At 36.2% G+C, this 12,421-nt stretch overlaps 1 protein-coding gene across 4 annotated transcripts; it reads right to left on the bottom strand.

The window, feature by feature from the left end:
- Positions 1-2,813: 2,813 nt before the first annotated feature.
- LOC111602244 (gonadotropin-releasing hormone receptor) lies at positions 2,814-11,555 on the bottom strand. 4 transcript variants are annotated; one of them, XM_023319236.2, is made up of 7 exons: positions 11,139-11,555; positions 9,448-9,651; positions 6,748-7,020; positions 6,509-6,608; positions 5,960-6,451; positions 5,552-5,874; positions 2,814-3,674 (listed from the first exon to the last, which is right to left on the bottom strand). In XM_023319236.2, the coding sequence occupies exons 2-7, from the start codon at positions 9,606-9,608 to the stop codon at positions 3,629-3,631; spliced, it is 1,395 nt and encodes a 464-aa protein (XP_023175004.1). In that variant the 5' UTR covers positions 9,609-9,651; positions 11,139-11,555; the 3' UTR covers positions 2,814-3,628. The 4 variants fall into 4 exon arrangements, with proteins under 4 accessions (XP_023175004.1, XP_030079066.1, XP_023175002.1 ...); XM_030223206.1 differs by having other exon boundaries at positions 11,219-11,555; XM_023319234.2 differs by having other exon boundaries at positions 2,815-3,674; positions 9,448-9,710.
- Between the last annotated feature and the right edge of the window lie 866 nt (positions 11,556-12,421).

The raw sequence follows: 12,421 nt of genomic DNA, 5'->3' as shown, positions 1-12,421 counted from the left end.
GCGACAGCAACATCAAAAGCAGCAGCAGCAGAAGCAGAGGCGGCGGTGGCAGCGACGGCAACAGCGGCAGCGGCAGCGATAGCGACAGCGATGTTCGAAGCAGCAACAGTTGTTGCAGTCGTCGTCGCCTGATTGCAGTTTGTTTTGTTCTCAGCTGGTGTAGTTGTTGTTGTTGGCTGCTGGATGATGTTGCTGTTGTTGTTAACTTGTTGCCGTTTGTGTAGCGGTGTTGTTGCTGCTGGGAGAAACGCGTTCAACAGAGCGGTCGTAGCCGCAGCCGCAGCCGCAGACGCCGCCGATAGCATTTTGTCTTCGTTTGTATTTTTCTTTTGACGCGTGAGTAAGCTAAGACGCCCACGTGCAAATTTGCGTAAGCGACTAAGAGACTAGAGTTGCCAGATTGTTGATAACTTGTTTTAAATGGTTCACGGTAAGAGTGAATTAGCAAAGAAAAATAAATCGAAGATTCAAGAGTTGATCGATAGCTAATTGGTCCATCACAGACAAAAAGTGTAATTTATGCAGAAGCTAATGAACAGCTAGGACATTACTTACTTTTTGAGTTCCTTAATGAATAGTATACTGATTATGATTACTGATGTGCCCGATTGGACACGGACCGATTATATTATACTTAAAATTATTCTATCAATTATTCAATCCAATTAGGATATTTTGACGCGTGAGTAAGCTAAGACACCCACGTGTAAAGTAGCATGACTAAGATACCAGTGCTGCCAGATTATTGATAACTTGTTTTGAGCGGCTCCGGAATAAGTGAATTAGAAAAAATTCAACGAAATACAAGTTGATTGATAGCTAATTGATCCATGACAGAAGAAATAACTCATTTACATCTAGCTGGTTAAGTTTATGCGTTTCTTAATGAATAATTTATTGATTTGGCTTGCTGATCTGCCTAATTTGTCATTTATAGCAACAAATTATCCTACATTTACTATCCAATCGGGCCCTAAACTTATATCAATAAAGTGTGCTCTTATTTTGAAATCGAAAGCAAACAACAATGTAGCCCTTGCTCATAAACCACATTTTCTGTGAATACTCTGAACCCTTTTTTATGCATTCAGCCTTGCCGCATTCCCCACATATCCCGGCCAGAGCGCAAAGCGTAAAAGCTGGGCACTTTAAAAATGCCCAGAAATGGGGCTCATAAAAACCGGCACGAACCGTGCAATCATTAAAGACAACAACCAACCAACGCTCGTATAAAACCAAATCACCCCAGACCCAAAATAGTGTTATGTCCATGTGGCACCTATTAATGGCTACTTATGCAGTACAAGTGTTAACGCCTGCCCCCCAGCCCCTGCGCACCGACCTCTATCAAAGTGACAACACGAGTGATGCGTAACACGTCAGTAGCCAGCAAAGAAAGCAGATCTTCAGATCTACCAGTTCATCATTATGTCGCCAGCCGTGTCAAGCCATGCCCTGGCCTGGCCTGAAGCATTATGCATATATATCATATCATATGAAGCACACCCAGTTCCAGGCAGAGCGGATTCACATCTCATCTCGTCTCAACGTCGCTGCATATTTCGCCCGTGTTGCTTGTTGACTGCATTTTTTTGGACACGACGACCACTTGCTGAAATTTCATTATGTGCGTGATTTATAAATAAGCGGCGCGGTGTGCAGCTCGTTGAGATCGGATGATGCTGTTGTTGTTGCTCGCAGCATCAGCAACAGCGGGCACGACCCACGCACTTTGGCGGCGCTACAACGCAGCTTGCATGTCTGACTACCCCTCGGTTGTTGCCTTTGTTGTTGTTGTTGCAGTTCATTTCGTATTAATCATAAAATTGTATTATTAACATGTTTATTTTTCGATCTTCAAGTTTTCGATTACACGCATTCCTCACTTTATTTGTGGCGCTCTTTCGAGTATGTGTGTGAACGTGACTTTGCTGTGCAGTGTAACGAAAGTGAGCCACTTTCTAACACTGTCCGCTCACTCAGGAAATTGTCTTTTATGCCTTTTTGACCATTAATTGGGTTACTCTCGAACTAGCGCAGTGGCCGCACTTAAAACTGTCGCATAGGATGGAGCGTGGGCGTGAGACCATACACAAAGCCAAAGCTAAAAACCCAGGTGCGTTATAAATATTACAACTCACAAATTAGCGGGGAGAAATGTGAAGGTCTAGGCTAGTCAAGCCGAAGATAAAACAATATATGCGTCAACTATAAGGAGTGCTATCTATGTGATGCCTGATTGATAAAGATTGGCAAATTGGCAATTGAAACATGGTAAATCAGTGGGGATCATAGATAGAGAGAATCATAAGATAGAAAGACTGCAATTCGAATCGATTCCAAGAAGGTATATATATTACTTAGGTACATTATATAGGTACATTTATCTCACATATCAGCGCTACAATTTTAAAAAAATTAAACCCAAATAACAACCCAAAAATTAACCAAGCCTGAATATCTAATATACACAAAAAAAATTATAATAACAACTGTGGAACACGAAAGCAGAAAATCAATTTTACATGGCAAAATTGAGTTCATAAACGTAAAAACCAAGCTCATGTTGAACCAACCTTAACTTCTTTATATTTACACTGAGCATCAATCATTTTCGTTCACTTTTTTAACTTTTACAAAACATCTTTTTTAATATTATCTTGAAAGCAATATATTACAAAGAATTGTTAAGACTCTAATAGATCAAAATTAATGGACAAGTTGAAATGCCTAATAATGTTGTAGCTCTACAAATTAAATATTTATATTCAAGATGATAACGAACTAAGAATTTAATATCAGTTAATACAAATTTTGCTTCGATTTTCACACAGAAAGTCGTCGATTTCCCTTCAGTTTTTCTATGTACCTTTCGAAAAAATAAACAATTAGCTTATATTTATATATTATATTTACATTAGCTCTTCTTTAAGCCCTATAACTTCGCACACTTGTGCAGTTAAGTAAATAAAAACAAAATTAGTTAAAGGTCAGTCAATATAACTCCCGAGTTTGCCCTCAAATGGAACAAGTTTTCTATTCATCGCATATCTATGTCTAATAAATATTTAAAAGCGCACACAGACACACATACGATTACGATTGACTATATAATTAACGTCAACGCAGGCTATAAAGCAAATGATTAACGCCGTCTTTATAAAAGACCCAATGCAAATAAAGCCAGAGCTCTATGGTTATGGCTAGGGTGTAGTCTGTAGACCTGATCATTAATTACACACATCGAATGGTTGTTGTTGTTGTTGTTCTTTTTGTTGTTATTTGCTATTTTTCTATAATTTTACATATGATATTCTGTGTGTTGTGTGGTTTTTATGAATAAATTAATTTAAATTAAGCAATAAGCCAACTAACTAGAGTATCTAATATTACGCGCTATTACGTCTTAAGCGTATTTTATGATAGCTTTTAAACATTTAACGGCCCCGACCAGAATCTTGCATATTAGTTTTAATCGTGCTTAACATTTTAATCTGTAAGTTAAATGCAAAAAAGAAGAAGCAAATTAAGAAGCCTTTTGTTCGGAGCCGCATCAAACGTTAAACGGTAGCAACTCTTAATTAACTCATCTGTTGTCATTGAATCTGTGCGCCAGATACCCTGTAATCTATGACTTCTTCTCCGCACTGGCCACCTCAATGGAGTCGCCACAGCTGTAAGTACACACACACACACACAATTGTTTTTTTTTTTAATTTCGAATTTTTGTTGATGCTGTTGATATGGCTGATGAGTTGACACAATGTGATGTATGGGTTTTTAAGTGGATCTGAAGTGCCAGGTGGACATTAGCATAAGCTAACATTCGGGTGGGGTTAATGTTGCCACTCAAGGTCAGCAAATGGACAGAGGTGCAAATAAACAGATAAGCAGTGAACATAAAGTTCCTCTTAATATTGCTAAAGATATAGCTCTTATTCCATTCAATTGATTTTTATTTAAATCTAAAATCCTAACAATAACGCGGTATGAAACTGCGGTAAGCTCGTCATATTAATTATTAATTATTTTTTTTTATTGTCTAGTATAAGACAGATTGCAAATAAAACCAGCAATTAAAAAAAAAAAAAAAATTATAACACTTATGATCCAAGTTAACCAAAAAGTTATACAGCTTAACAAGATAAAAATAAGAACACTGTCAGAGAATTCTTTAAATATTCATTATCTATATATACTTGATGAAATCTCTACTCATGCAGTTCACTTAATAAAAAATAGCATTTTGATAATTATATAATTTAATAATAAAGTTCCTGCAACTGACTATATATATAGTTGTAATTTGAAATGACTACAAATTTTGATTAACCTAAAGGATCACTTTAAATAAAGGCAAACTAAAGCTCAATCTAGAAATAGACTGCAGTTAATAAATTGAATTCTTCATAATTCTTCTAAATAAATTAAATTCTTCATCTAGTTCTGATTAATTATTGTTGTATAAGTGTATTTGTAGTACCTCTATATATTATTGTAATTCAGTTACAAGAAGTGCGTTACCCCTGTACAGTTAGATTATATATACTAGACTGTTAATAAGCTGTAACCCCATTACATATGCTAAACTTTATTAACAGACTTGAACCCACGCACATATGTTAAAGCTTATTAACAGACTAGTCTACATAATCTTACCTAACCCTTTGACTTGCTCTGTTTCGATGCCATCGTACTAAAACCTTGCATAGCTCTGTCTATCTATGCACATATATAAATATCTATCAAATCGGATCACAATATCACTAGCTATAGCAATATAACTATATATACATATATTGACATTGTCCTATTTTAAGAGGTGTGTAGCTAAAGCTATGCATTTGTAGATAAAGGTATACATATATACCTAGGTATATGGATAAAGCAGCTATACCTAGGTATAGTTATACATATATAATAATATAAAGCTTTACCTACATATCTACATAACATAAGACAAATCAGTTAACATACTTGTATATGAAACTCTTTTTGTTGATGCACTAAGGAAGCCCTTGTACTCATCAGATTTACTAACTTAATCTGCAAATGGCTAACTACAAAAACTAATTATAAAGAGCTAAAATATTTTTATTAAAATGCCAATTCAGCTCAACAGGTGACTAGCTGTCGAACTTAATGTATCTCAATATTTATGTTATTCAGTGAATTGTATTATTGGCTAGGATTAGAGATATAACTAGAATTTCCTGTTCTTCTGATTTCTAGTTGTTTACTTGAGAAAAGGATGCCCACTGTGCTACCACTTGAGCTTTCAGTGCAACACAAATTCCTGAGTGGACTGCCCATATAACCCATTAACCCCATGCCAGCGAGCCACCGCGGCTAGCCACAAATTCACTTTCCTATTGTGGCTGAATTAAGCAAACCACGAACCACGCAATCGAGCTGGTCTTGCAAATTTAGACCGCAACATAAAACCTGACAATTTATGCCGACAACTGTGCGAAAACCTAAATGAAAAGTGAAGTTGATGATGGGGGATGTCATAAAAAGGTAAACGGCAGCAACAGAGGCAAAACATTACTTGAGGCAGATGATGGGCGTCTTTGGCTGCTTTTGCTGCTTGGGCGTGTGTTCCGGGCACTTGACGGTGACAACACAGACACTGACATCGTCGTCATTTATATCCAGTTGCGTGGCTGGAGGAGCTGCAGCATTTGGAGACTGCACGTCACCGGCAGCACCATTTGTCTTCAAGCGCACCGCATGCGCCAGCTTTGTGGTGGCAGCCACTGCCGCAGCCACCACGTTGCCATTGCCATTGGGCAGCGGGTTGATGGGCTTCTGCAGTAACTGATTGGAGGAGTCCAGGCGATTCGAGAGCGAAGTATGACGATTGTTGACTGACTGAAAGTTGAGACCAAAGATTTAGCTTGAGACAGAGAGAGAGAGAGGGAGAGAGAGAGAGGGAGAGAGGGAGACCATCTCTTACCACATTGTTGTTGTTGTTCATGCGTCCACGTATGTTGTACAAGCCATAGACCAAGGGGTTCATGCACGAGTTCGTTGATGCGAATATGAAGAGAGCTTTGCGCACCAGGGAATTGACTTTGTCCACTGACGTTTTATCCAACGAATACCACATGCATATGAAGTAGTACGGAGTCCAGCAAATGATAAACACAATCACGATCGAAATGGTCATCTTGAGAGTGCGCTTCTTGGCGCGACTCAAGACGTCGTCGTTGGAGCGACGAAAGCGCTCCGCGATGACATCCTTAAGCACACGCTGGTTCTTGCGATAGATCTCCAAATAGATGGCACCGTAGCAGTAAATGAATGCGATCAACGGAAATGCGTACATGGCACACATTGTGGCGATCTGATATAGCCAGTTGTCGAATTCGCTAACAAACGAATGAAAGGTGACGCACTGAAAGTAGCCTTTAACGATCGGATGCTCCTCGAGATGGAAGAGAAAGGCCTGCAATGGCATGACTGACATTAATTGGAATTGGTTAACTACCGTGTGTCAGCCCACCTGCGGAATGCTGCATATGACGGAGCCCAGCCAAGCGCAGGCCAGCATGATGCGGCCACGATTGTAGGATCGTTGCAGTGGCTTCAGGATGGCATAGTATCTAAAAAGAGAGAGAGAGACAGTGAGAGAGAGAAACTTAATCGAAATGTTAGGCAAGCGATTGACACTTTGTGTGTGTCGCCTTATCTGGCGATCAATTTGGTCCATTAGCGACACAGTCGAATTTGCAGTCAACTCACCTGTCTAGCGATATGCAGACCATGACAAAGCTCGACAGGTAGAGTCCGAACACACGAAAGAAGCTCATGAGACGGCACATCAGATCCGTGGAACGCCACTGCACCGTCCAGGCCCACGCAATCTCGAGCGGCATCAGCAGAAACGTCACCATTAGATCGGCAATGGCCAAGTGCATTAGCATGATGTCGATACGCAAGGGACCACGCAGTCGACGCTTGGTCAGCAGATAGAGCACTGTGCTGTTCCCAATTGTTGAGATCACAAAGAGTATGCTGTGAATGGGAAAAGGTCGTGGCGATTAATCGGCTAACTGCACGAGTGAATAACTGAACGACTGAGCGTCGATATCGCTTGGGGATAAGACATTCAAGTGCGGGGCGGAAGCGGGGGCGGGGCATGGCGCTGCGTGGGTGCACTTCGGCTTTGATAAGTGGGTCATACGAACTGAACGGAGCAGCGAATTCAACTGCAATTCAAACGGTTTAAGAAGGGAGTGTGCAGCTTATCACAATATTTATAGACTGTACGTGTATTTATCGTAGATGCAAATCGTAGGCTATGTACATCAGGGTGTTTGCAATCAAAGAATATGATAAAGTCATGGGATAAGGAAGGTTTATAAGCCAAAACGGAAAATAGTTAAAAGCAATTTTAATAAACATCTTGAATAAGTTGCTTTTGTTTTGGTATGAAAAGCTTAAATTATTTAAAAAAAATTATTTTTATCATGCACATTTTTTATTATGACTACAATTATTGACAGATATTTTTTAAAGGTCGTAATTATATAATAACTTAGTTAAGTTATTATATAAGGAATATATATCATAACTATTTGTAAACATAGTAATAAACTATTGTATGTAAGTTTTCTTTAAATACTTCAAAATATTAGAAACAATAAAAGTCAGTAAACAAAATTAAAAAAAAAATAATTAAAACCAAATATCAAACATAAAACTATTTGTAAAGGAAAATATTAAACACAAATATTAAAAAATAATATTAAAAAAAAAAATAAAAGAATATTTAAAACAAATAAACACAAAATCATATTTAAATAAAATTAAAATAATATATATTTAAAAACTTTAAAAACAATTTTTCAAAAATATTTTTAAAAAGAAAAGATATATTATATATATATATAATTATTAGATTTTAGTTATTTTAAGTATATAGTGAATCTGAAAGTTTATGAAATTTGTAGAGTATCTGCTAGTCATATACAAAATTGTAATGTATAATTATTCATTTTAACAAGCATAACATATATTTCCGTAAATCGCGATAAATGACGTCTGCTTAGCAAAAATGATTTCAATAAAAATATATCAAAATATACAGCACTGTAATAAAATGGATTGTAAAGATAGCAAATATGTAAATACTAAAATATAAATACATATAAAAATGTATAAATTATGTTATGTTCCTTTGAAAACAGCAAAAATATGCGATATCCCAAGCATCTGCTAGTTAAAAAAATTTTTACAAGTTTGTGGTGTACCACATAGTTAGGGTATCTGCTAATCGAACAACAATTTCAAAGCGCCTTTTCACTGATTTTACCAAACATAACGATTTTTCCATAAACGATAAACGACGAAACGTTCGCTTAGCAAATATAATTTTATGACTCGCGTTCAAAGACCTTTTAGCGCATAGCTAAAAACACTGAAGTTGGTCTTAGCTTAATGTAGACATAAAAGTTAACAATTCTCTAAAATTGAAATGTCAAATGCATTTATTGTTGTATTTAAATATGATTTGCAGACAAAAGAAGCTTAAGAAAATATTGTTAATTAAGCAAAGTATTTAACTACAATTAAAAAATAATATTTATTACAGGCAGGAAATAAATAGATATATATATAAAGGTAGTCATTAAGACTTTATTTAAATAATATTTTAAACAACTTTTAATTATAGCTATAATTCAATTTTTTATAAGATTTACTTTGCTGTTCTTTTTGTTGCTGTTCCTTAATCAATCAACTGTCTAGACTGTATAAAGGGCAAAATAGGCAAGCCTTAATGATTCTATTAAATAATATATATTTTTATAATTTCATTTATATTAAAGCTATTAACTATTTTCATAAAGAAAATACCGTTTGATATTCACTATTCTCCTATCAATATTACGTATACGCCTATTGAGACTTAACAGAAATTCGATTTAATCACAAACTAAATAATTTATAACCCGCAACAATAAACACATAGTTGTACAACGAGAAACATTTTATTTAATAAAATTAAATTTGTATAATATTTTTGAGTTTCTTTCAAAAAAAAAACTACTTTCTACGGGCTTCTTAGTCAGTTTTGTGAACGTCAATCAGCTGCAAAGATCTGTGTAACACTTCGAATCACTCTATTAAAGTGAACTCTACGCTGAACCAAAGCGTTCAAATTCCAAGTGAAAAATTATTAAAATCAGAGACAGATAGACATGAACACGACATGATTTATACTTATTTATAACCACATCCACACACCTACACAGCGGCTGATAAGTTTTAGAAAAGTGCATAGACAATCGTTGCTTATCAGCGTGACTGTGTGTGTCAGTGTGTGCGTGTGTGTGTCAAAGTACAACAATGCTGGCTTGGGGAAATGTGTGGGTGATCTCACATGTTAAGCTGAGTATAGAAAGTCCCATTACCATTACCATTCCCATTTCTCGCACTCACCTGTAGACTGTGATGGACAGACGATGGCCGTCGTTAAATATCATATCCTTGGACAGATGCATTGTGCCGTTTGTATTATTCACATTGGACCAATCACGCAATATACGATGATCATAAACAACCTCATTCACTTCGCCAGACCCGGCCATCTTAGTGGCCATCAACACACACCGCTCTCCGCAAGAGTTCTCTTTTGTTTAAAAACTTATGGCGCACGTGAAATTTAAACAAAATAAACAGTTTCAAGATATTTCACTCTATTTCTGTTGATTAGTTGTTAAATATAGAAGATTACTAGAATTTTTCCTTTTTTTATACGCTTACTAAATTTTATTTTAATTAGCTAAAGTGCAGACATTTTTTAAAATTTGTTTTTATTTAATCAAAGAAAAGTGAATTCGAAAAAGGAAATAATTAATAACAATTTTAATGTGTGAATGTCTTCAAGGAATTTCTTTTAGAAAATAAAAAGTTTAATATGTTGGTATTTGGTATTTTTTACAAATAAATTTAAAAATTCCAAAAAAATTGAAATTTACTTTATTATTTTACTCGAATGAATATATAAATTTATTGCAATTTTAATAACTAATTGTTATTTATTTAAATTCCAGTCACTCAGCTTGGCTAAGTAAAATTCGTTCACTTGGTTGATGACGATTATTTAATAGGTAAACACGTATCATATATATATTAAATATATATATAATCCAATATATATGTATATTTGTTTATTATTATTTTGCGTTCCAGCAAATTAAGCTCTGTGCAATACGCTCGACTGCCAGCCTTGCTTGATAATCACACAAACAGAAACTGACTCCAGAGCCCACTTGTCTTATTGCGCCCTATAGTCTAACGAGCCAAAGGATAGCCCCGGTACGCATATACATTGATGCTTTGTTAACTCAATTTGATTAATTAGTTTCACTCATTTGTCCTGCTGGGTCGGAATTTCATGAATTCATATTGTCTTGCTACGTTTATATATATGTATATATATATATATATATATATATATATATATATATATATATATATATATATATATATATATATATATATATTTAAGTAGCTTTTTTAATGATTGTTTTTAAGCTGCATTTTATATGCTGACCTTGAACTAATTTTGACAATCAAATATTTTTGATGTATATAAAAATTCCACTTATGCTGCGCTTCGACTCTTGTTTATTATTAATAATCTTGTTCTCACATGCCGCTGGCTAGATAATCAGTTAATCAATTGCGCTCAATAGAGCAGACACTCAGACTCACTCAATTGAAAAGAGACAACAACAATAACAACAACAACAGCAACAACATTAAAGATTACGAATAGACAACAACAATCGAAATGCCTCTCAGTGCATTAATCCTTGAGCATCGAAACTTGTAGCACAATAAATGAATTGTTTATTTATTTGTTTTAATCGCGCAGTGTTTGTTGGCCTTTTGAACTTTTGCTTGCTTAGTTTGTGTTGATGTTAAAGTCAGAGATAAATAATAGAATAGGCAGACGGAAATTCTAGGGGGCTCGCCGTTCAGGCAATTAAAAACAATCGTGAACCGGATAGCTCAGCTAATTATAAACGCATTATATTATTTCTGTTATACAACTGTTAACTGTTATACAATACTATTGCATTCCCCTAAAGTTTCCTAATGGCTTAATCAAGCCAGCAATTCACCTATTTTAAGCGTAATCAATGATTACGTCTGTGCTCTAATTGCTTCCTTTTATTTTCCTGTTTTCGTTTCTTTTTAATACCGTTTTTTCTTTATTTGCGTTTTCTAAACACGCGCGCGCACCGTGTCCAAGAATAATATGGTGTTTATGTATGTGTGTGAATGTTATTATTGTGCTTGCCATAGACACAGTAGCGTGTGTATGTGTGTGTGTGTATGCAAGATCTGATAATTTGCACACCTCACGCACTAACACCAGCAGAACAGCCAACACAATGCAATCGATCAGTTTACAACACTGACTACACGCACACAGTGAGTGAGCGTGAAAGAGAGAGAGAGAGAGAGCAGCGTGAGTTATGTTATCGATATTTCATCTAATTCGCGGTACTCGAACATATATTTGCACCGTGCGGCGTACAGGAACTGACTGAATCAAGAGGGCGGCTGCTGTGGCAGCTGATGCTGCGCTGGCTACTGCTGCTGCTGCTGCTGCTGCCGTGAAATCGAAATCTCAACAACAACTGATAATCTAATTTGAAAATAAAGTAAAAAAGGCAAATGTGCTACACAGCTGGCGCTCTTACACACACATGTAGTTGGCAATGCCGGCCGGGCCGGGCATTGATAACAGCAGACGACCCCAAAAATGTCGGACATGTGTTCGGTGTGTCGTCCCGCCCGCATAAATCCAATGCGTATGCCGCTGTCTGTCACTGTCTCCGTCTCTATCTGCGTCTGTGTGTAACTCAAAGTTCAAAGCTGGTCTGTCTATACAGTCGAATTGCCAAAACGCTACGACGCGCTTATCAACATAATAAAAACCGTAAAACGCCAGCCGTGAGCGTGTCTCAAAAATAATATATATATTTTTAAATATATATATGTGTTTCTGTGTGAAGAGAAGAAGCAAAAGCTTATCTGCGTCTGATGGCGGCACGTCTTGACTTTTTCACCAACTTAATGCGAATATATAAAAAATATATATTTATACATTTGATTTGTAGTTAAATAAATTGAAATACTGCGTAAATTATCCTTTTCCGGCAACACTTGCGTTAACTTTGGCCGCCCATTGGCGTCTGTTTTGCACCGCATTTCTGCACTTTTCAAGGTTAACCATTTTGCCCATATTTTCTCTATTTGTTTCTGCTTTTTCTCTGCTGCCCATAAATGCCAAGTCGCAATTTGCCAAACATTTCATTTATATAATGAGCACAAATTGGTCCCAACAAAAAGGATTTCAAGTTCATGTCCATAGTCCATATGACATTTCACAGCCCCC

Source organism: Drosophila hydei, unplaced genomic scaffold, assembly GCF_003285905.1.
Source record: "Drosophila hydei strain 15085-1641.00,03,60 unplaced genomic scaffold, DhydRS2 tig00000149-arrow-pilon, whole genome shotgun sequence".
NCBI classification, from domain to species: Eukaryota; Metazoa; Arthropoda; class Insecta; order Diptera; family Drosophilidae; genus Drosophila; species Drosophila hydei.
Note: the sequence above shows the minus strand (reverse complement) of the source record. Positions and strands in the feature narration are given on the sequence as shown.

Excerpts from the sequence above, each read along its gene's own strand:
- LOC111602244 (XM_023319236.2), bottom strand. The coding sequence starts at position 9,608 with ATGGCCACTAAGATGGCCGGGTCTGGCGAAGTGAATGAGGTTGTTTAT. Across the intron at positions 6,452-6,508 it reads TCATATGCAGCATTCCGCAG|GCCTTTCTCTTCCATCTCGA; the intron begins GTGGGCTGACAC and ends ATGCCATTGCAG. Across the intron at positions 5,875-5,959 it reads TGAACAACAACAACAATGTG|TCAGTCAACAATCGTCATAC; the intron begins GTAAGAGATGGT and ends CTCAACTTTCAG.